The 24,403-nt window shown below is 38.7% G+C and overlaps 1 protein-coding gene across 2 annotated transcripts in view; it reads left to right on the top strand.

Moving 5' to 3' along the window:
• Positions 1 to 2,972: 2,972 nt before the first annotated feature.
• The window catches only part of LOC139468202 (scaffold attachment factor B2-like), a 32,985-nt gene continuing 11,554 nt past the window's right edge, over positions 2,973 to 24,403 (top strand). For both annotated transcript variants that reach the window (XM_071250015.1, XM_071250014.1), the window contains exons 1-12: positions 2,973 to 3,095; positions 7,084 to 7,186; positions 7,571 to 7,596; positions 9,131 to 9,265; positions 12,877 to 12,928; positions 13,842 to 14,808; positions 15,843 to 15,880; positions 16,025 to 16,116; positions 16,938 to 17,087; positions 17,989 to 18,055; positions 22,592 to 22,804; positions 23,245 to 23,417. In XM_071250015.1, coding sequence (XP_071106116.1) covers positions 2,973 to 3,095; positions 7,084 to 7,186; positions 7,571 to 7,596; positions 9,131 to 9,265; positions 12,877 to 12,928; positions 13,842 to 14,808; positions 15,843 to 15,880; positions 16,025 to 16,116; positions 16,938 to 17,087; positions 17,989 to 18,055; positions 22,592 to 22,804; positions 23,245 to 23,417 — 2,139 coding nt within the window. The remainder of the gene's footprint in view (positions 3,096 to 7,083; positions 7,187 to 7,570; positions 7,597 to 9,130; positions 9,266 to 12,876; positions 12,929 to 13,841; positions 14,809 to 15,842; positions 15,881 to 16,024; positions 16,117 to 16,937; positions 17,088 to 17,988; positions 18,056 to 22,591; positions 22,805 to 23,244; positions 23,418 to 24,403) is intronic.

Genomic DNA, 24,403 nt, shown 5'->3' with positions numbered 1-24,403 from the left:
CAGGCTCGCTGACTTGGTTGATGCATGTCATCGTACATGAAATGTTGATTGGTTAGTGAGTAAGTGAGTGAGTTAATATTTAACGTCACATCGGCAATATTGCAGCCATATCGTGACGAGTGATTAGTTAGATTAACAGTAATCGGTATGAAAGACTGGCGGAACCTGTTTGTTCTCATTTTCGGCATATTCAACCGATGTCAGAACTCATATTCAGAGAACATTACATGATGACTATTGTGACTTAATATTCTTTCTGTACTTTTTATAATTTGTTCTGCATAATACATACCGAGACAAACAGAAAAGCCTGTTAATTTATTTGCATCATTTACAATTTTCAGTCTCTGTTTTTGTTTTGAACGTGTTCGGCAAATTAAATAATTAATCAAAACATTAATGAGTAATAACTACAAAGCGTTTTACTTATACTAATCCGCTTAGCAGAGCTCAACTACAGAAAACACAGGCCTTTTGAACAAGAAAATAAGAAATAGCTCTGAATATCTCCATTTGTTTGTCAAAAAGACCCTAAAACAAATATATCCATAACAGCCCATGCAAGTCTGTAATGTTTGGCAAGTCTAGATAGTTCATTTCCGGAACTATATATGTTAGTCTACATCTCCATCTGCGTTGTCAATGTTACCATGGGCATGGTTTCTTCAGAGTACACGTTTTCTTTAGCGACATTGTACACAGTGTGCTTTATCTGAAGCAAGCGTGACTCGTGGGGCTGGGACGGGTAACTCGGGTACTCGGGTTGGGTGGGTCCTGAGTAGGACCCGGGTACCCACAGTACTACCCGGACCCGTGGTTGGTCACGCTATATATTGTTTGATGACAAAAACTCACTATAACTCAGTGGTTACACCACAAGTCGCTAATGTTCGCATTTCTTTCTCACGATGCACACATTCCTTTTGACTTACATACACTCTTCAAAAAAAGAAACGCAGAGGTAGATTTTTAGTGAATTGTTGGTACCTAATAAAGTCGATATTTTCAATTTAGTATCATAGATACAAATATAAAATTTTGCAGCTCGATAGTCACATGTTGTTGTACAAAGGCATTGAAAACTATTCATTGTCATGTCATATAAGGCCACATGGTTGCACTGAACTCAGTATCTCGTGTGACCGCCCCGGGCAGCAATCACGGCTCTGCATCTCCTCGGCACTGGCTGGTTAGGTGTAACAATTCTGTCCTGCGGAATTCTGCGCCATTCTGCTTGTAACGCGTTGGCCAGTTGTGGGAGTGTCTGACGTTGACGTACACGTCGTTCGACTTCATCCCAGGGGTGTTCGATTGGGTTGAGATCTAGACGGCCTGGGCAGGAAGTTGATGTTGGCATTATGAAGGTAGTCTACCGTGACACGAGTTGTGTGCGGTGGAGCGTTGTCCTGTTGAAACAGTTCCCTCTGGTGGTCAATGATTGGAAGAAGGTGAGGTTGGAGGATTTGATTCATGTAGGGATTTGCTTTCAAATTTCCCTTGAACCACAACCAAGTCAGATCTCGTGGTGTAGGATATGCCTACAAATTGTAGAAATTGTCGAATTCACGTACACAATGTAGGGCAAAACGCTCATTTTGACAACAAGAAACGCGTTGTCTTCCATCTCGCCAATGAAGAAAAAATCGTGATTCATCGCTAAACCACACTCGTTTCCAGTTCCCAAAGCTGTAAGGTATGACACCAACGCAAGCGTCGCTGTCGATGGATCTGTTGCAAAACAGGGACTATAACTGGTCGTCTGGGTCGGATTCCAGCCTCACGAAGATGGTTCCTGACAGTCTGGTCCGATATCCTCCTCAAACCAGGGATGCGTCAGGCAGTCTCCGTAGCTGTGGCATTGCGATGACGTAAGTTGAACAGTCGAATGTATAGCGACCCTGTGCGGGGGTGGTAAGGTAACTCTTGGTCGGCCGGTTCTCGGACGGTCTGCAGTGGAATTGAACTGTGTGTATCCGTCCCAAAGGCGGCAAATGGTGCTGTGTTGGACGTTGAAGTGGCGTGCAACAGAAGACTGTGATTCCCCTCTTAGGATACGTCCTATGGCGATGCTCCGATCTATGGGCGGCCATTCGGTCGAAAAATACAAAGTTGAAAAAAAGGACAAAAGTACGCAATTAAGGTCAAATATTACGAATAAAGAACTAAATGTCGGCAGCGCTGAGTCTCGGCATTTTCGAACTTGAAAAATGTTGACTTTTGAATGACAAATTATTGGCTTTTGTTTGCCTCTTTATAGCCACTACCACGAATTCCGAATGCCATAACGTGTACGTGCATTTTGCTTTACTGTTTTCCTCCATGACATTTTTTGAATAAGTGTGAAACGATGCCGTTTAAAACATTGCAAATCGACAATGGCTGCGTTTTCGACGCACCGTTTGTCGTATATCAGACTACCAACTTCTTCCAATAACATATATCCAATATATATCCTGGATTTTTTGTGCAGTCAGGTTCAATGAACTACATAATGTGTGCGTTTCGTTTTTTATTTTTTTATTTTTTTGGGGGTGTACTGATCGTTTGATACATCTATCTAAATAGTTTTGGCCAGGGTAAAGATAAAACAATTCACAATCAGACATTTTGTTCCCAACTCTTGAGACCTGCAGTGGGACTCGTCCCAGCCATAGTTACTCGAGTGAAAGTTGGTACGCTTGTATTTAGAAATTAACCAACTTCTTAATCATCCGGGGAACCTGTAGACTAAAATCTAGTCTCTGAAATGAACATATCGTACATAAAAACAGTTGTTCAGTTATCTTAATGAAAATATAATAAAAAGGAGCCCAGTGACTCTCTTCATTTTCAGATACTGCAGTGATCTAGACTTGCCAAACACTATAGACTTGCATGGGCTGTATTTGATATATATTTGTATCAGGGTCTGTAAGACAGACTAGGGAACCTGCAGCATCCGGGCACTTTTGATTAGCCTACTGGGTTACAACATGGCGGTGCAAGCAGAAAAGAAGCTCACTGAGCTGCGTGTCGTTGATTTGCGTCAGGAATTGGAGATACGTGGTCTAGACAAGGCTGGTGTGAAGGCTGTATTACACGAAAGGCTTGCAAAGGTAAACAATTTGCCTAATTTATTTCGGTTTGCAGGAGTAGGTTTTCTAGCATTGTCTAAACACGAGTAAGTTTATTTCTGTTTTGTAGGCCATCGGCCAATGTAGGCTACACAGTTTATATGCCAACTAGGCGGTAGATGACACAAAATACTTACTATCAAGTGCATATTTACATTTCAGAGCTTCTTTAACGAACTTAGCACATTTGTTAAGGATTGACACATCATTAGACCTCAGTAATTTATGAAATTTACAAATATTTGATGAAATATACCACTTCGATATGTAGCCTGCAACCTCGGGGTATCGCGGTACTTGTCAATGTCATGTACGCTAAACGGAACAAAATGCACTCACTAACCTTTATGATTATTCGTGTTCTCTATATCAGATATCATTTATTTTTTAAAACAATGCATATTTTACTGATAAAAGTTCATTATTTACATCAGTAGCTCCGAGTAAAAGCCGGGCCTCGCGCTGTTTGACAAGGGAGAGAACTCAATCGTATCGCGGTACAGAGAAAAGTTGTGTATGGAGGTCCGAATTGGACAAAAAGAGGACATGGTATGATCATGCCAGACATCAGTGATTTGTCCAAAGTGCAAAGACGGCGCAAGTAGAATTCTAAATGTGTTATCAGTAATAGCCTAATAGGTATTCAATGCATATTTATCGAAAAGTAAGAGAAAAATATTTTTATGAGTCAACAACAAAATATCAGAAATGGTATTCTAAGATTGTTTATAAAAAAAATTGGATGACAATAATTAGTCACAAAATGGAAAAATATTAAAAGTCAACAATAATATATAAAAGGCACTCCTAGTATGCCCAAAGTATGTATTTATCTTTTGGCTAATAGTGAAGAAAGAATTTCTAAGTTTTGCATTATGGCCCTTATGATCTCCCAATAGATTCTGGGCACAGAGCGGGAAAATATGTGCGGACTACGTAACTTCCGTTACTTTATTAGTCGCCATGAATATGCAGATGATCTAGTTCAGGTCGATAGAGAAAGTTTACTTGGGGAACTGCGGGTTATTTCGTTGGCCATTTATAGATGAGGGTAAGGCAATATTAAAAATGATGCCAGAAGTAAGTATCAACGCATTAATAACTCCTTTCTTACAGCAGACAGAATATTCCAAGGAAATTGAAATTGTTTACGAAATGAGCACTTCCTGGTTACTGATTTGCATTAATAGACGGCTGCTAAGAGGCCTGTCCCGCGTGAACTATTGGAAATCACAAATGCCGCGATACGATGAATGCCTCAGTACCAAGGAGTATACTTATCTCTCAACAATACATATGCTCACAATCAAACATGAAATGAAGTTCCATCTTCAATGCTATTAGCATGATTAGCATGATTAGTATTACACATCCTACAAATTAGATTAACAGTTATATTTTTTTTACATCTGATATTTCAACGCAAAAGCTGTTCATGCAATCTCAACAAACATATGTATATATCTTCTCAATTCCCTAACATTGATGTTTGTAACATAACATGTCTAAACGTGCTACCAGTGTGAAAATCGAGTCCCGCATCGGCATGGGAATGATGAGATGTTGTCTCTTTTTAAAATTACTTGTGTGCTGTTAACCTTATCGGGAGCGCAGCTAATAGAGACGCTAAATGGTGGAGTGATGTTCTTTTGAACTTTTAGTGTCTGTGACGTTTCATTGTCGTTGTCAACCTAATTGTGAGTGCCCAATACTTTCGCTATAATGGCCCGGCCAACTCTTATCCTTAACCCTCGGATCCCCTTTCGGATCAAACACCCTTTGGAAAGACTTCCAACCGTATCCCCCCTCCAAAAATTATATATATGTTTGCATTGGTGGTCAGTCCTTTTGATCGTATATTAATTTAAGGGGGATACGGGTGGAAGTCTTACTCTTATCATGAAAAATACTTCATAGGGGCCCAAAAACACTACGCACAGATACGGCTCACTTTAGACAAAAAAAATATATTAACTAGGGCTGGGACGAGTCCAAATTTACTACCCAGGTACCAACTGTCGGTCTCGAGAGAAACAAAATTGTTTTAAACAATCTGGTCATGCATACACTGAAGTTGACTTAAGTTATATCTTTATTCAACCATATGAAAAGTCAGAAGGAATGGGTGCATAGTCAGAAAGAAATGCGAACATTAGTATGATTAGTGACTTGTAGTGTTAGCATAGAGTTCTAAATAATTTTTGTCATTAAACAATATATCATGTGACTTACCACGGGTTCGGGTAGTCATGTGGGTGCCCATGTCCTTCTGAGTACCCACCTGAAGTTACCCGTCCCAGCCCTATTGTTAACTTGGCACTATTGTGAGGATAACATCAGACTCTTTGAGTCTATTTATGCAGTAATGTTCAGGTTAAAATGTCGTAAGTGTACTGGTTTCATGTTATTTCTGACATTTCGTTTACAAAGTTGACTGTACCAATAGCTTTAATTTTTGTGAAACTGTGAGCAAATTATAAATTTGTCGTCTGCAATCTGACCAAAACCAATATTCCTCAAATTCAATCTTCACATGCTTATCCCTAACATTATGTACTATTGATCTAGCAATATACACAGGTTATACATTTAAGGAATTATAGCTCAAATAGGTTTGTTTTAGGGAAGAAATGACAGACAGATAGAAATCAGTGACAGAATTGAAAGTGCATCATCTTGTTGTTTGATTTATTATTATACCACTCATAGGTATGCAGAGAAGGTGTCAGCAAGCTTGTCACAAGTGGGTAGAACTCTTGACCCCAGCAGTGATAACTGATAGTGTAAATCCTATTCTTTGAATGGCATTGTTATATACTTGTTACAACTGCTGCTCAATAAACCGTGTTTGTGTTTATATTCAAGTTGGTAGTTCTGCCATGCAAATTGTGCAGTGAGGTCATCTTATTGTCGATAGTCATTCGGAGACATAAATTCGGAGTTAATTAATGTAAGCATAGATTGTTCGCATTTTTCGCATTTAAATCACACTCGCGGTAATTTCAAGATTTACATTATTTCAGGTAAACCCACAGTAAAACATGACAACCTTGTCTGATAAATAAGGGAATCAACTCTCGCAGTGTCTTGAATTTTGGAATAAGCACAATTTGATTCTTACTATCATTTCTTGGCCTGCCTTTTGAATTCAGTACTACAAGCCTTTCAAACATGTCACAATACCCAGACATAATTTGTGATTTATTATGTTTACGTACACTATCAAAACAATGCCCTGTGATGTCAGCCAAGCAACATGGTTTCAGGGTTCATCCGGTATGCATAAGCTTCTCCGTACTCTATCATGTCTTGACACAATGTCATTGAAAATGGCCAGCAATGTTGAGAGTTTGCAACATTTGTCTACTAAATAAAGTCTGCGAAGCATTTGTATTTTCAACATATTTTTGTTTTTCGGATTTAATTTAGTTCATGGCGCTCAAGGTAATATAAATGGGAAATAATATGTCCATAAACTATTTTTCTTTGATTCTTCAATTTTCATTTTTCTGCACAGGAATACTGTGTATTACTATTAGGTATTTTTTATTGACAGTCTGTACAGCTGATTACTATTTCCGACTTAGTTTATGAATCATATACACATAGTTTTTTTCTCAAATTTCACATTTTCATAGACCAAGTTTGTTATCTCTTGTTCGTTCACCTGAAGTGATACAATGTCGTTTTTGACTGCATAATACTTCCAAATCTTCCAACCGCTGCCTCCTTAGTCTAGAGAGGGGTTATGGTTGGGGTTGTGAAATTTACTCAATATAATACTGTAGATATTGTTGCTTGTTATGTTAATGTTAGGTACCCAAGTAGCAAACAGAAGATCACTTTACGTAACCAGTGATAGATTTAAGTCACATTTGAAGCCACTTGGAGGGGCTGAGGTGTTGAGTTTATTTACATGAATATTTGAAGTCTATAGTCTGAATGTTTAATTGTTTGCTTTGTGTTTCAGGCATTAGAGGATGAGGGGCATGACCCAAATCAATACACATTTGCTGTATCTGACGCTACACCCAAAAAGACGGTAGAAGAAGTGAAAGGTCCCAAAAGTGAAAGTAAGTGACATCAATGACCAGATCCTGTTTATGATCTTAATCATGTTAATACAGTAGATGCTAGAATTTGTATTGTCATTGTTAGCATGAGGGGATATGTGGATCTGCTCCTTCAGTCTATGTAGTGTAAGAACATTCATTGACAGACACATGATGATTGATCACTTCTGGTCTGTTTAGGAAGCAAATTCATTTTCTGAACATGCTCTCTTTTGATAATAGATAAAGATGAGTATGGTTTTACGCCGCTTTCAGCAATCTTCCAGCAATCTTCCAGCAATATCACGGCGGGTTGTTTAATAACAAAGACACAAGCTATTCAAGTTAAATGAGCACTATCGAGCAGCCAAAGGAGGTTTCAATGTTCTGTTTTTATGATTGCAGGATTAAAAGGAAGACCAAAGGGAGAGGCAAGTATAATCAAGTTTTCATCTTTCATCATGCATTATAAAATTTCCCCCAAAACAATAATTTCTTGACCTATGGTGCAATATTCACATTGTCCATTTAGTTTGATTGCTAAAATAATGTGTTGACCTTCTAACTGGTACATCTAAAACCAATCATTTGTCTTGCCATTCCTACTCCAACTCAGCAAACCAAGATAAAACATTCTTGATGTTGTATGTTGAGACCAAACACTGTAGTATAAAGAGTAAACAATGTATATAATAGTGATAAAATACTTCACCAACTGGCTTTTAATACTGTGTGAGTACAAGAAACTTCAATCCAGCCTGTTTCATTGACTGAAGTATTGCTTTTGCAGTCTTGTTACTTGTTTGAAGCATGTGTCCAGTTAAAAAATTGTCCGGTCTTGTAAGCTCATTTATTGATAATCCATATAATAACAATATATTCTACTGAAAATGATGCTAAGAGCATTGTTCGGTGCAGTAAGTCTCAGCTGTTTTTGACACAACTGCTTCTTTATAGCACCATATAATTAAACAGGGTGGACATATACTAGGCATTCTGACATCCCCCAGGAAGCAGGGTCTGGTGATTACAATGTGTGACCAAGCTAATATTGTCTCATCATAACTTGAAGGTGTGGATTGTTGTTCATGCTACCAGCCACTGGTTTGCCTGGCTCAGACTACATTATTATATTCCCGACCTAAAAGGGTGGGGGTTTATGGTTATGCCAAGGAATTTTGTCTGTCCACACTTTCGAGGACATTTGTTTGTGCAAACTATAACTTGAAAACTACAGAATAGATTCTTTCAAACTTTGTGAGCACTTTCTATACCAAATGGAGAGGTGCAGTATAAAATTATATTTCAATATTTGGATTTTATGAAAAAATGCAGCTATTTTTCTTTTGTGAACTACTTTTTTTTTCAACATCAACATTTGTGCAACCTGTAACTTGAGAACTACTACGTGGATTCTTTTCAAATTTAAGAAACACATTCTATACTATTAGTAGTGTTGCAATGCAAGGTTTGATTTTGACATGTAGAACACGCTGTGATATAACTGAAATAATGTTAAAAGTGGCGTTAAACCCAACTCACTTTGATAAGTTTTGAACTTAGAATTTGTTTTACTTTAACATTTGTGTGACTTCATGGGGGCACAGTTTATATACCAATAGGAGAGGTGCAGTGCAAACTTTTATTTCGATAAATGGATTTTCTGAGAAAATATTGTTGTTTTCATGTTTTGAAGTAAGAAATATGTAGAGTCATGGTCGTGGAGTATTAGTGAGCCCTGCTCACCTTTTGTCCTTGTTTACAGATGTTATGATACAGCATGGACATTCCTGACAGTGGAATGAAAGTGCATTCACTCGGTGACAGATACAGAAATGAATGGTGACATGTGGATTGCTCCAAAACATTTCAGCTTTGTTGAAAGTACAAAAAAGTTTGTTTCATCCATATTTATGCATATGTTTTGAATCAATATTTGAGCAACAAATTTTGCCCTGGCATTAGGGGGAAGAGGATGGGGGAGAAGAATCAGAAGAAGAAGAAGAAGAAATGTATGAAGAGGACATTGAGGGTGAACCAGATGAAAGTGAGGACATTGTGGATGATGTTATCGATGAGGATGCTGAAGCAGAGGAAAAGGTGTGTGTCCAGTTACTCTTTAACCATGCGTGTGTTGTATAAGATGTCAGTGGTGCATTCATAAGAGACCTGTAATACTTTATAGAGCATGTTCGTGTAGGTAGAAGACTGAGAGTACATTGTTTGGATGTACCTTGAGCTGAAGCTTAACATTTGTATGTTGATTAGTAACTGTTAGATTCATTCACACACTCACTTCATGACATTCCAGTTTACTAGTCCTTGCACATTTTCATTGTCCAAGTTTGTTCTCTCCTGCTCGTTCACAATGTTGACTGCTTACAATACACAAAATAGCAATCATAATCAAGTGCGCACTATGCACAAGAAAATATGGACTCACACGACCTTCATTTTATATCAGGAATACGGTGGGTGTCAGATAACACTGAGGGTCTTCCATTGCCCCCGAGGTCAGCATGATCACGAGGGATGAGTGGACATGTTAAAAACTTATCCATAAAAATATGTAGTTACATTGTAAAATTATTTTCGCATGATAATCAAAAATATAAAACTAGTATAGTCCTGTCTGCTTGGCTAATAGTAATAATACAGTACAAATAAACCAACAATGAGTGAATTGTTTCTAAATATGTTTCACTAAAGCAAATGTTGCTGATGTGTGGAAGTTTAGGAAGTGATTTTCAGAGTTTTGCCAAAGTTTACAAATATGTATCAGGAAGGTAAACATTCACTTTCACAAAATTTAAAAGTTAATTGAAAAATTAACAATGACCTGTTGTTGGTTTTGAAAGGTAGCAGTCTTACTTAATGCAAGTAATTATGCTGCCTACTGCATTGTTCAGTTTAACAGAACTTTGGAATTTGGTATTTGCAAATAAAGTTTATTTGCAAATACCAAATTCCAAAGTTCTGTTAAACTATTTAATAAACATATTTCTTTTACACTATGATCATTTGTCTGATTACTCATCCAATTTGAGGATATCTGCTGGTTTTTTGTGTGTTCATGTCACAACTCACACTGTCATGTATTGGTATGCTTGAACAACATTTTTTAGATCAATATATTGCCATTTTAGCAATTTAGCAATGCTGGGGATCATTGGTGTTAAACAGTACATGAAATATGCTAGTCATGAATCAGTGATTCTGACATGCTAAAGACACTGGAACAAGTGCCAATTTCTAACGCTGCCACTGGAATTGGTTTTCTCAACTGCAACCTTTTCATGCTTATGACACAGAATTGTTGTCAAAATCTGACACATGATTTGATGACCTTAATTGTCAAGTTCACTCAGTAAGAATTAGGCATAAAAAAACAGATTTAGCTTGATTTAGCTATATAAAACATGCACAAGTGCAACCTATTGTTGAAAAATGCATCCTGTTGTTTATGTCAACATGCACCAAGTGCATGTCAAAAACTTTCAAGACCCATGAAGATCCGGGTTAGAATTGGTCTAACAAGAGCCGACTATGCTTGTCATAAGAGGCGACTAACAGGATCAGCTGGTCAGGCTCGCTCACTTGGTTGATGCTTGTCATCATATCTCACTTGAGTAGAATGATGCTCATGCTATCAATCACTGGATTGTCTGGTCCAGACACGATTGTTTACAGACCGCCGTTATATACCTGGAATGGCTGAGTGTGGTTTTAAGCACCAACCAAACGAACAAATACTTTCAAATTTGTGTGTGACTCCCCCTTATTTGTCCACACAAACCAATCTTTGAACCCACTCAATACCTGTAAAAGATATTTACCATGCTACATCACTAATTTCTGTCATGTGTAATTTGTCATGCTTTCTTAGGCATGATATCATCAAACTGTTGATACGTCAAGATTATGTGCACATGTCCCTATTACGTTTTACAGCAATGCATCATTAATTTATGTGACACTGGAAGCTGACCAGCCTTTGTTTTGGCTTGGAATTTTTTTTATGGGACTGGGGTGCAACCTGTATTTTGTTTGGTGCAACTTGGTTTTAATGTCAATATGCATGAGGTGCAAGTTAAATCAAATGTCTTAAATGGAGCCCTGAAGAAGATTGTATACACATTAATTTGAGATCAACTCTCACACAACTGACACTTTGAGGCCTGTTCACAGAGGGGTAGGTATTGTCTTCTAGCACATTTAGCTTTGATCAAAAGAAAGTTCAGGGAAAATCAGATATCGTGGAAAACCCAAGTTTAAAATGTTTGTCTGAAAGTCACTTTGAAAACTATTCACTCATGTAATGACTTGTAAATAGTTTCTTTTTGAAAGTATTGTTAGTTTGATAATGACATATTTAGTATAAAGTATAGTTCCTGTAGTTTATTGGATTACATCAATGGTCAGGGTCACTCAGTGTTTAGTTGAGCATACAAAAAAGCTTGTGTACAACACTGATCATGAAGCATGATTGACTTTGTATCCAAGTTGTACTGTATTGGGCATGTCAAGGACTATGTGTGTTGTGAAGTTCTAATTGTCATATGCTTACTGATAGATCTGATGAAGCTGAATATTCATCAGGTCCCTTCTGCTGGTTTACATGTCGCTTCATTATTGCATGTTGCCTGTTGTCTTGCAGACTGACATTGAACAAGTTGAACATGTTGAACATGAACTAGAGCTCAAGACAGTAGATAATGTCATTGAGAATGAGGTTCAAACAGAAATTGAAATTGTAAATACTTCTGGGCAGGAATTGGTGGAACCAGAGGTAATTTTGAATTTTAAATGTCCTTTTTCTGAACTTGTAATTCAAAATTCACTGATATGTAGGGCTGTATATTGGCCAAAAAAAGTATTGCAATATATCATGATATATTGTTATACAGGTATCTGCATTGCGATATATTGGGAGTAAAGTGTTTGACACAGATTACACAAATAGATCCTACTTTCTACATACTGAAGTAAGTGGTATGTCAAATCGTCATGGTCGGTTGCTTCTACATGTATTTTGTATTATAGGGGAAATATAGACAGAGTGAGAGGAAAATCACTTCCTCATTTCCATTATTACAATCAATTTTAAAGGGAAACATCATTGGGGAATAAATCTTAATAGATTATAGGTTAAATAAAACAAATCATAACAAAACTCAATATGTGTCAGAAAACATATTGCAATATGTAAAGTTGGAAAAACTTAATTCAGTGTACCAGTAATACTGTGCAGTCCGACTAACATGAAATATTACGGTGACATATGCTGTTAAGGCCCAACACACTACATGAACATTTACTTTTATTTGTGGTAATGCTTGTCATGTCTGACCTTTTGTTGTTCAGTTGAATGTACTGTTCACATCATAATGTGTAATTTTTACATTCTATAGCGTTCCTACCAGCCTGCTAATCTTTAACATTTTGAATCTCTATTCTGTTTCTGACCATAACTACATGAAATTTTGAAAACTTTTGGTTACTCTCAGGGTGACGACTTTGATAGCATAACTGTGTTTATTGCAGTGAATTGATATATTTAAGTACTGAAGATTGATGGTGATTAACAGAGCTAGGAGTCTTATGTTAATTCAGCTCAGTAAAATGTGACAGTTTATTCCACTGTATCAAGTCATGTTGGATGAAGTAAACACCTGTTAACATACACCATGTACACTGTGGACTTGTTTCAGGGAACCGGAGAAGGGGATGAGGTCGATGTGTCAGAGGCTGTGGAAGGGGAAGGTAAGCTTCTGCCATTCAGTGGGAGGGACAGGTTCAAAGAGAAGAATGACAAATAGTTTTCTTAAAACTAACCAACAACATATGTTTTTTATCCGAAGATTGCAGGATAAATTTTGTCATGTTATCTTATAAAAAAAAAGATCCTTTTCCGAACATCTTTTTAATGATAGTGTAGTCTTTAAATTGAAAGAAGTGATAACTTGCAGATGCACATATATTTAAACATCTTAAATAGTATCAGCTGTGGATGGAACAAGGCATCATCAAACTGCATCATCGGCTCTGGTATTTTATTTTATCATTGGACTTTGGGAAATCTGGAGCTACCATACCCGATGGATACCTTGGCATTAGGTTGTCATGTAACCAATTGGTATTACTGTGTATGAAGGTACAGTATTTGAGACATCACTTGGACAGATTAAAGACTTGATCTGAGAAAGACTTATGGGACGTCCTGCTACTGTGGTGTTTAATATGGATCTGACACTTAGAAACAACAAACATGGACGTATCGTATGTGAAGAAACAGACTTTTTAAAGAAGATCAAGTCGGTAGTCTTGCCAGGACAGTTTGTAAAAGACAACAGGGAAGACGATTGTGTCTGTGAATCAACTGATGTTCCTGAGACCAACTGTTGTTGGCATGGACTGATAAGAGTATTCTTCTTCCATCTCAAGACCCTTGATTCAGCTGGAAGGGAAGCTATGAGTGAAGGAACATTTTATTGACTCCATATGGACTTCTTCAAGGCCACTCCATCAGTAGTTCGTTTAATTCTTTCTGTCTTATGTCAGTTTCCTTGTACAAAACTGATGTAAGTTCTGTATAACAAGGTGAGTATGAGTTTTGATATCAAATGGACATTGTGTAATGTGGTCTATATTTGTTTTAACTTGAAAATTTCTCTAGCCCCTCAAGATGATGGTGAAATGGCGATGGATGTCGGTGAGGATGATGCCATAGTAGACTTGGATGAGGAGTTTATAGGGGATGGTGAAGGGACAGCAGAAGGTGAAGTTGAGATGGAAGAAGCTGAAGGTGAACCTGGGCCTGAAGAAGATGCTGAGCCTGAGATGGAGACTGAGATTATAGATGAAACCGGGCCAGAGGCTGAGGCTGAACCAGAGGAAGACGAGACTGTTGAAGAACTGACTGAGGTTGTAACGGTTCCTGAAGTCACCCCGGTTCCTGCTCCTGTTCCTGCTCCTGTTCCTGCCCCTGTTCCTGCCCCATCCCCTACTAAACCCACTACACCAGCAAAGACCAAGGCTACTACCCCAGCAGCTAAAGCAACACCTGCACCAAAAACTACACCAAAAGCAGTGGCAGCAAAAACTACACCCAAGGTGGCAACTGCTAAGACAACACCTGCAAAGACGCCTGCAGCAAAATCCCCTGCAGCAAAGCCAGCAGCCACACCTAAGAGTGGAGCGGCAGACAAAACTACAACACCCGCTAAGACACCTGCCCAAAAGGCCCCAACCAGGACTGCCACCCGGTCATCCACACCTAGAGCTGCCGCAGCAAAAGCAGCATCAACTGCAACAGTAAAACCTGCAGGAGCAACACCAGCAGCAGCAACAAAGACGGTTACAGCAAAGGACTCATCGAAGGATGAAATCGGCCTGTTTGAACCAACGGATGATTCTTTTGATGTGCGTGTTGATGACACTCAAGTGAATGAGATTGATGCAGATCTGAAGGAGGAAAAGGGAGGAGAGAAGGCTGCCGGTGCTGATGCCACAGCAAGTGATGAGGCCAAGGGAGATGCAGGCGAGACTGTCAAAATGAAGACGGAAGACAAAACTAAGCTAGCTGACAAAAAAGATGAGAAGAAACCTGAAGAGAAAAAAGAAGATGCAAAACCTGCCAAGAGGTTGGTTTGGTTTGTATTGATGTCTTCTTGATCATGCTAACGTCTGCAAGATCGCTCAGCTTTCACTAGCCATAACGACCAGATGAAAGAGATTGTCATTGAATTGAGCTGCTTCAGTTATGTTGAAGTTGGCTTACACCAATGAGTTAAGGTATTCTTTGGCATTAGCTGTCCTCCATTAGATGCTTCTAAGTTTCCTGTGTTCCACATTTCACTCGATCCAGGATGTAAAGCAGCAACATCCCAAGTTAAAAAAAATACTTTTGAAGAGAAGTAAATTCAGAGCCATTAATTTGTTAATCTGTAAGAGAAAAGGTTTTTGTAAAATGAAGAAATTGAAGAGTGAGATAATCATCTCGGTCATCTGAAGCAAGCATGAGCAAGTCTTTGTCGAAGTGACAGCAGAAAACCAGCTTTTATTGTCATCAGATTTGGTTTCCTTCCCTAGGAATGATGTCTGGCTGCACAAGGTTCCCTTTGCTTTCATTGAGTGTTATTGTCTGGTGCTCACCGTGAAGGGATTTTCTGTTTCATTCCCTGTAATGATAAAAACATTCTTCCTCTTCATTTACTATTTTACATAAGTGATCAATCACTGATTTCACTTCGGTAAAGGGTCATGATTAGTTTATTTGTTGGTTTTAAGCTAAACTCAGAAAAATCTGTCTGACTTGAGGTTGAAGGTGATTTGCTTTGATTGAATACCCAATATAGTCAGCATTATGCTTAGAGAAAAGTGTACACTGGAATATTTACCTGGCAGGGAGTTGTTATCCAGTCCTTTCATATCATGACATTTGAAACTTGTTCTTGACAGTAAAACGGTAACATGTAATTTATTCTTGAAAGAATATAACCAGGATGAAGGTCTTCAGCATGTTAAAAGAATAAATTCTCAAGACCTGTCAGTCTTTACACTGTTTTCTTTCAAAGTTAAGTACATACTTCTTTGCTCATTCTTCTGTATACATTTCACTAATTATTCTGTCATGTTATCATTTTCAACATAGATTCCCCACTTTTATCTATTGTAGCTCTGAGGGCAAGGAAGGCAAGGAGAAAGCAATTAAGAGTAAGTGTGACATGCATATGCTTTGTTCATGATTGTTGTTGATAAGGAAGGGTAACATTTCTAGTGTGTAGCGAATAACTTGAAGATAGGATGAAATTGTAAAAGGAAAAGTTAGTAACTATGAAATTCAATTTCATTACCTAGGTAACCAGCATAGTCGCAACCTGTGGGTAAGTGGCCTGGCATCGTCAACTAGAGCCACAGATCTCAAGTCACTTTTCAGCAAATATGGAAAGGTGAGAATATTTTTTCAGTATCATTGTCATGATTGTTGATTGTATGTCTGGAAATGTTTGAAACAAACTTTAGTTGACAGAATGAATACATATATCAAAAACATTGTAGTTTGACTATTACATAATGGTTTTGCGACTGCAGGAGCCTTGATGGTGATGAGTCAAATTGTTCCATATGGAAGTTTGGATGCTTATCTACGAGATTCTTATCAAGACTTAGTTGCTTTTTCCAGAGAATTGGCCTTTTGTGTGAATAATTTAACATTTAATCATTTTTTCTGATGACATTAAGCAGGCCTAAGTGCCTATCTCTTCTTAAGGATTTCTAGGACACTTTGTTTTTATAGTTTATTTTCACTACCATATGAGCTAACAGAATTTTAATGTGCCCCATTGTGGGAGATAGTAATGACCCTGTTTTCTTGTTATTTTAAATAAAAAGTGATATTACTGGGTATGTATTGGGTACCAAATCACTGGAACATCTGGGAGAAAACATGTGTACAGCATATTGATTTCAGGCTAAGTTTATGAGACAACACATGGTAATCTTAATCTCAGCATATAAAACAATGCCTATCAGAACAAGAAATACAATCTTATATTAATGGTAAATCATTACCGGTATGTCTAGTGATGTTTTATCTCAAATTTTAATTTTGAGTGTGCACGAAGTCAAGAACATATGGTACCTACAGAACCTTTCATGATATTTTCTGCTTGTAAAATTACCAACATAGATAGTGCAGTATTTACTCTCTCACTCGTCCATATTGACAAAATAGGAGCATATTAATGGCTATGTTTTTCTCACCATGCAGGTTATTGGAGCTAAGGTTGTGACCAATGCTCGCAGTCCAGGGTCACGATGCTATGGATTTGTGACAATGTCATCAGCTGAAGAGGCCTCCAAGTGCATTCAGCACTTACATCGGACCGAACTGCATGGGAAGATGATCTCTGTGGAAAGGGTAAAGAGTACACAGTATGCGGAAACATAAAATTCTCATGTTACTTCTAAGAATACCTCTACTCAAATTTCTGGAGAAAGATATACAGTAAACTACGGTTATAACAAACTCAAAGGGACCACTAATTGTACTTCGTAATAACCGTAATTCTTTATAAGCATATAAACAACATATATACATGAAATGGCCGGGACTAAAAAATATGTTTGTTATACCCGCCAGTTCATTATAAGTGTGTTCGTTATAAATGTAGTTTACCATACTATTCTTCTTATACTCAATGTAGCACCACACTGATTACTGATAAATATAATTAAGACTTGACCTCAACATTTTTGCATTAATGGAAGTATTAAGGTAAGAAATTGTGCGCACTCTCTTAAAATCTGTGTAACTTTATGCAATGTGTACACATCGCTTTTTATATTTATACCTCGATAAATGCAAAAATATGAAGGCAAAAAGTATAGATAGTGATAGTGAAATAGAAACAGTGAAATAGCTTAGCAAATAGACAACCTGGAAAAAGTAGTCAGCTAGAGGGCATAGGCTTATTTTTCTGTTTATGGAAGCACAAATACAAAAATAATTTCTTGGTTAGCCTATTAAATGATATGTACGGTGGTCCATAAGGGACATGGAGTCTGTTTTTCAATATTTTGATATTTCACTTACTGTTATTGTAACCTTTTGCAACCTTATCACATATTTGTATGTCAAAATGTGTTAATTTGCTAAAGGTTACAATAAAAGTAAGTGAAATATCAAAATATTGAAGAACAGACTCCATGTCCCTTATGGGCCACCGTAGATATGGGATCACTTACAATTTATGTGTTTTGAAATATCCCTGTTGAGAGTTGAGCAGTATGTCTTATTATTACCTCCTCTATTTTACAAGGCAAAGAATGAACCAGGTGGACCCAGTAAGGCAGTTGTTAAAAAAACTGAAGAAAAGAAACCAGCTGGTAAGTGTTGATACTTCCAAGTCAACTTCCCTAGGACTTTCCTAATCAGTATTTGTTTGATGATATGTACCGATATTTAATCCTTCAGAAGGTAATCCACAAGGGAATTGTTAGCAGAAAATGAGTCTACATTTTATCCCCCTGTTTTGAAAAGCAGGGGAATAAAGTGATCAGCATATCCGTCTGCCTGTCCGTTTTCCTTTTCCAGAACAGAATTCCTAAACGGTTTTGCGGGGGTATTAAAATCGACACTGTCAGTCTGTTGTTTCTGATGTCCTTTCTGGAGCAGATCTTCACCTCACTTGGCACATAGGGGGCCACGGGTGGCCCAGTCGTCTAAGGCGCCGCGATTCGTTGTGCAGGGTTGCAGGGCACGCCAGAAACCTATGATTGTGGGTTCGAATCCCGGTTCGCCCCGATTATGTTTCTAGGTTTGTCAGCACCATACCCGTGATCGTGTGATTCACCGAAGTGGTAAACGTCTGTGACCTGCATCTCTTGGGGCTATCCTCCCACATTAAGCTGACACGCCGCGATATAACTTGAATTCTGTTAAAAGCGGCGTTAAACCAAACTCACTCACTCACTCACTTGGCACATAGGTCTAATGCTGAACTGGTGCCTTTTGATAGTTTGGTGTTTTTTTTGTCAAAAATATTTTTCGAGTTTCCATGGCAACAACTTTGACGAGCTTGAGGGCTCATTTCCAGAGCAGATCTTGAAAAACAATAATATTTCTTCACCAAGCTTGGCACACATACAGGTCCAGTTGTCAACTGGTGCCTTTTGTTAAGGTACTTAAGGAAATGAAAAAAAACCTGTTTTTCTCAATCTAAAAATCGACACAAAGTATTACGTAGCTGTAAATATGAAATAACAAAACAACTCGAAAAGTACTAGTCTGGATTTGCTAGTTTGATCTCAGTGAACAATACAAAATGTACTTTACAGGAGGTAATTTGTCGGCACTTTCAACATTCAAAAATAAAACTAAGTCCAAATTGACATAGCAGAAACAGACTATAGGCATGTTCTCACCTGTCGTCAAGGTGTCATAGGTCACCTTGATCTACTTACACCTGGTTATGCCCTGTTTCACAATAGTCTGTTTTATTCACATTTTTACACACTTTTACGTGTAAAAAGGCATAAAAACATTTGATACGCTGTATTTGTGCCACGGCCCAATTAGTACTAATTTAGTTGTTTGAATATTTACATAATTTGTATATTAACTGCAATAATTTAAGATCTAAGGTCGAAAAAACAGGTTTTTTTTCATTTCCGTGCGTACTTTAGTTTGGGATTTTTAAAAAAAAATTATGACAAGATATATATATAACCAGTTGACATATTCAGAAGAAGAATGTACCACTGCTGGGGATATTGATGACTTTTTCCTCTTGAAACTTTGATGATTTGGGATATTTATTTTATGTATTTGTTACTTATCCCACAATACTCCCTAATGCATCTTCTACTTACCCTACGACTTAGAAAGACAGTGTTTCGTTATGGTCCTCGGTGAACATGGTGAAGAAAAATGTTATTTCATCTCCAGTTTACTTTTTGCATGACCCATCGCCGCTGTCATATGACAGATCATGGCTTCACAACGAATTCACATTCACAATGTTCGTCGTCCTACAGGGACATTGTGCTTTAGGCTCTTCAAAATGGCGGCACCCAGTCACGACAGCCTGATCGATAATGAAGACCTTTATTGTAATAAAATGGGTCTTACCTCACAAAGTATATCAAATCACTCGAGCACGAGCAACATGAAAAGATTTAGAAAATATCTATCACGGAAGGCATACATGCTCTACATGGTCACGAAATCTGCACGGCATTCGCCATGTTGTTTATGAACAGAATGTCAATTTCGTTAGGTGATTTTGATTGGACTGTGCATAGACTTGTTAGTCCAGTCAAAATGTAACTCCATGATTGACACCTAGTTTGGCAAGGGTGGAAAGTGGAGTTTTACAGTTAAATAACCTCCTTGCTTCACGAAGATGGTTCCAGTTTAATGGTGTTCACTACCAATGGGCAGTCCTAGCATTTGGCATTTCAGTTACCCCTTAGCTATTTAACTGCCTTTCTACTCCTGAGGAACATCCACTTCAAGTCGTACATTGATGACTGTCTCCTGAGTCATCCGGACACGTCCACCATGGTGCACCATCGGAACGTCACCAGGCATCTACTATATCAATTGGTATGGATGGTCAACGAAGCGAAGTCGGAGTTAAGTCCCTCTTACCGGCTCCAGTTAATAGGAGGCCTGTTTCAGACAGATCCTATCAGTGCCGAGATCAAGATCTTACGCCATGTCACCTTCCCTGTCAAGCACACACACTTTTCCTATTGCAAGTGTTGATGGGGCTACTCACTTCAGCCCAGGATTTGACAAGCAGAGCCTGCCTACATCTGCGCCTAATACAACACTTCCTGGCCCCTTACATCAGACGCAAGGATCTGTACGCAGCCATCACTCTACCATCCAACCTAACGACTCATCTCAACTGGTGGACGATAGTCGAACATCTTAAGAGGCGTCTCCTTATCCAGGCTAACCCCGAATCTACAACAGATATAAAAGTTCTTTCACCTAGTGGATCATCTGGGACAACAATTCATAGTCCAGCACATCCCCAGATGTTAAAACATTCTGGATGACTCCCTATCCCGGCCAGACATGGTGGCTCCCTATGACTGGAAACTTCACCCAGGTGCTTCAGCACTTTGGTCAACCCAACATCGACCTGTTTGCGAACCACCAACTTATGAACCTACTTATCCACCCTCACAGCAAACTACCCAACCCAACACCAGGCAGATTTCATCTGCACATTTGGTTGTCTTAAGGCACCAGGCAACTAATATATTTTTATTTTTATTGTTTACTTGGACGTATCCTCAATTCGGCCTACCTTTAGAATACAGTACCACAAACTTTTCAAACATGTGACAATACCATATGACGCAATTCGTAGTTTTTGTTGCCAGTCACACTGGCAAAACAATGTCCTGTGATGTCAGGGGTCACCGAGTGTGCATTAGCTCCTCCCAGTGATCTATCATCTTGACACGCAATGTCATTGAATACGACCAGCGTTGTTGAGAGTTTTCTATATTGGTACATTTTATAGAAAGCGCTAGTTTATGAAAGCACTTCTATTTTTAATATAATTTTTATTTCGTTTTTCGTAATTCAAGTGGCTAGAATGATGATAAATGGGAACTGATATACATATATTATTTTTTCGATTCTTTTATTTTCATTATTATGCCTCCCTTGTTCCTTACAATTATCCACATTATCCTTACAGTGTTCCCTACCACACTTTCCTGTCACAAAAATCACCCAAAGAATGATTAAATCCCATGTCTTCATGTGTACCCGCGAGGTTCGACATCGAATGCCAAGAGCCGTTTTCAGTTCTCGCCATATCGGTTTTTTCTTCACCACTCGGTATCTTGTAGATTATGGAATAGGATGAGTGTGCCAATTGGCATCGGGATCACTCTAAGTGTCCGTAGACGTAGTCACGACACACCATGCCTACCCGTAACCTTCATTAGTGTCTGTCACCTATCTGACCCTTTTCGTTCAATTTCGTTCGGCGTAGGCATGACTAGGTAAATTGGCACTTAGTTTTACAGTGTGGACGTGGTTCATTCTGTTAGCAGGCTGGCTAACAATCCAAAGGTCGTGAGTACATGTCCAACGGATTCTCACAAAAACCGGTAGCTTGTCTTTGACACACGTGTCGTTTGAAGGGTTTATAATTATTGAGGTTTTCGACATATGAAGGTATACCCACCGTCATACCATCTAAGACAGATGAATTAAGGAAGAATGCAGGATAAGTAATGATTTTAGTAAAATCTAAATATTTTTTACATTTGTATACTTATCCTGCTTTACTACATCTAAGGGCCCACCCGTCATAGACTTGCCTCCCCACAATAACTACATTAAAATCTTTTGTAAGCTCGGGTAACGAGCAGGAATGTGAATTGATTGTGACGTGACAATCTGTCCTGTAAATAGACTTGAGATGAAACAACATTTTTCTTCACCCAGGACCATCACAAAGCGCTGTCTTTCATTGTCGTATGGTAATCAGTTGATGCATTAAGGAGTTATGCAGGATAATTATGCAAATGTAAAAAATATTTAGATTTTACAAAGAAAAATTGTTTTCAAGATGACAAATTGGACTTGTACTGAAAACGAGGGAAGTGCTCATTTGTGGAGCAGAACTCAGTCTAGTGGTGAGCTAGCCTTTTGATGATTTGGGATGTTGAAAAATACTGATCAGCATTATTTTTTTCTTCACTGAACTGAACGTAGCCAATGGCAATGAACCAAGAGTTTGGTATAAATAGCTCCATTTCCGAGTTGCATCAGAACTGGGGGATATGTCATCTCCTGATGACTCTTGTTCTTACAATTTGAAATGAGTTTTTCACATACAGAAGCTAATCATTGATGTCCTGTTTCCTCAACATGGATCATGTTTGCAGACAAGAAGGAGACAGAGAAGAAAGATGGGGAGAAGAAGGTAGAGAAGAAAGATGAGAGGAAGCCTGAGAACCGGGATAATCGGTCCAGTCGACGTCCACACCATAACGACCACGATCTAAAAGAAGCAAGATGCCCCGAGAAGAAGCATGATGATAAACGATCATCAACCACAGATGCTAAAAGACATCCAACAACATCGCCTAAATCAGCAGGTTTGTTCTTTATCAGATGTTGATCTGAATGTTTTCATTAGGATAGAAGACCAAATGTGTTGTTTTGACCTTGACAGTTTTTTTAAATTAAGCCTGAAGGACCACAGGATGCCCAATAATGTCAACTACTGAATCAACTCGTCACCAGTAAATGTTGCCTGAAGAGTCGTAACAAAATGTCATGTTCTAAATTGTGTAATATCTCTTAGGAATGCAGGATGTCAAAGGTCCTAATTATGTTGGTCACAAGGTGCAAGTAAACTGAGAATATGAAAGCCACAATGGCAGGTTGGTTTAGATAAATCTTTGATCTGGCAACACATGATTTGAAATTTGATGTTGTCATACCCCCAAAAGTGTAGTACCTAGTTTGGCATGATAGGATATTGCTGTCATATTCTTGTATAGTATTACTATTCACTCTCATATCTGTTCATCAGAGAAAAAGAAACCCGAAGAGAAGAAAGATGAGAAGCCAAAAGAGAAGACTGCAAAGACAGAAGAGGGAGCACAGAAGAAAGAGGAAAGTGCAGAAAAGGATGAGAAGAAATCTGAATTGGGCAGATCCCAGTCCAAGGATCCAAAAGATATCCTTTCATTTGAGAAAATCAAGGTACAGCTTCTTTGCTGCAATTTTCCTCTTTTATAATATATGTTGTCTGACAGATGCTGAACACATGATTTCCCCAGCCAGCTCATTCTTTTTCTAATCTGCTAATCTTTGGCCCCGTGGCTATTTATCTGTCTCACCCTGCCCATCGTCAAATTCCTACACACTTGTGGCATCGTCTTTGAAGCGAACATAGACGATTGCAATCAGGCCAACAAAGATCCAGACAAATTGCGTCTGAAACGAAAAAATCCGAAACGATCCCAAAATTTCCAGTTTACCATGGCTAAATTTGGCACACGCCTGGGGAAGATGTTCGTGCCCCAGGATCGATGGTTGAAGATGCAAAGCCTAGTGCCACTGGCACTCGGACAACCTCTCTCCCTGCACCACTGGCAACAACCCCTCGGTCTCCTGACAGCAGCACCAACTCTCACCAGGAGAGGTCAACTCCACTGCAACCAATTCAGAGCTTTTTCAAGCCATTTCTCAGGTTATCATTTTCTAATCTCCCTGCCAAACCACCGGAGGACACATCTACGAAGGAGTCTCCTTGACCAACATCTTTACTTCGACCCCCCCTCAACGGTGGGTTTGGGAACTACATGTCAGGAACTACAGATGGAAGGGTAGTGGTCTTGTAAAGAAAATCAGTCCCTACTGTCATGTCCCGTTTGTTCAACTGATCGACTCACTCAACATTCTGGTTTTGGCGAGACACATCCCCGGTGTTTCCAACGTCACAGCCGACTCACTGTCCCGACCCAACGAACTATCTTCGACAGAATAGCGTCTAGATCCAAGATTTTCAAGTGGATCTGCTTGTTTTTTCTGTGCCAAGACATCGATCTCAACCCGTTTCAACACTCAGCTATCCTGGTTTGTATCTCCCATGCCCGACCCATCGGGCTTGGAATCATGACGCCCGAGCAATATCATGGGAGGGTCTGCACACTTATGCCTTTCCCCCATCCAGTGTTCTACCTTGT

This window comes from Haliotis cracherodii, unplaced genomic scaffold (genome assembly GCF_022045235.1).
Source record: "Haliotis cracherodii isolate W230 unplaced genomic scaffold, xgHalCrac1.p SCAF_2, whole genome shotgun sequence".
In the NCBI taxonomy this organism is placed as follows: domain Eukaryota; kingdom Metazoa; phylum Mollusca; class Gastropoda; order Lepetellida; family Haliotidae; genus Haliotis; species Haliotis cracherodii.
The sequence above is the reverse complement of the archived record's forward strand: the minus strand, read 5'-3'. Positions and strand labels throughout refer to the sequence as shown.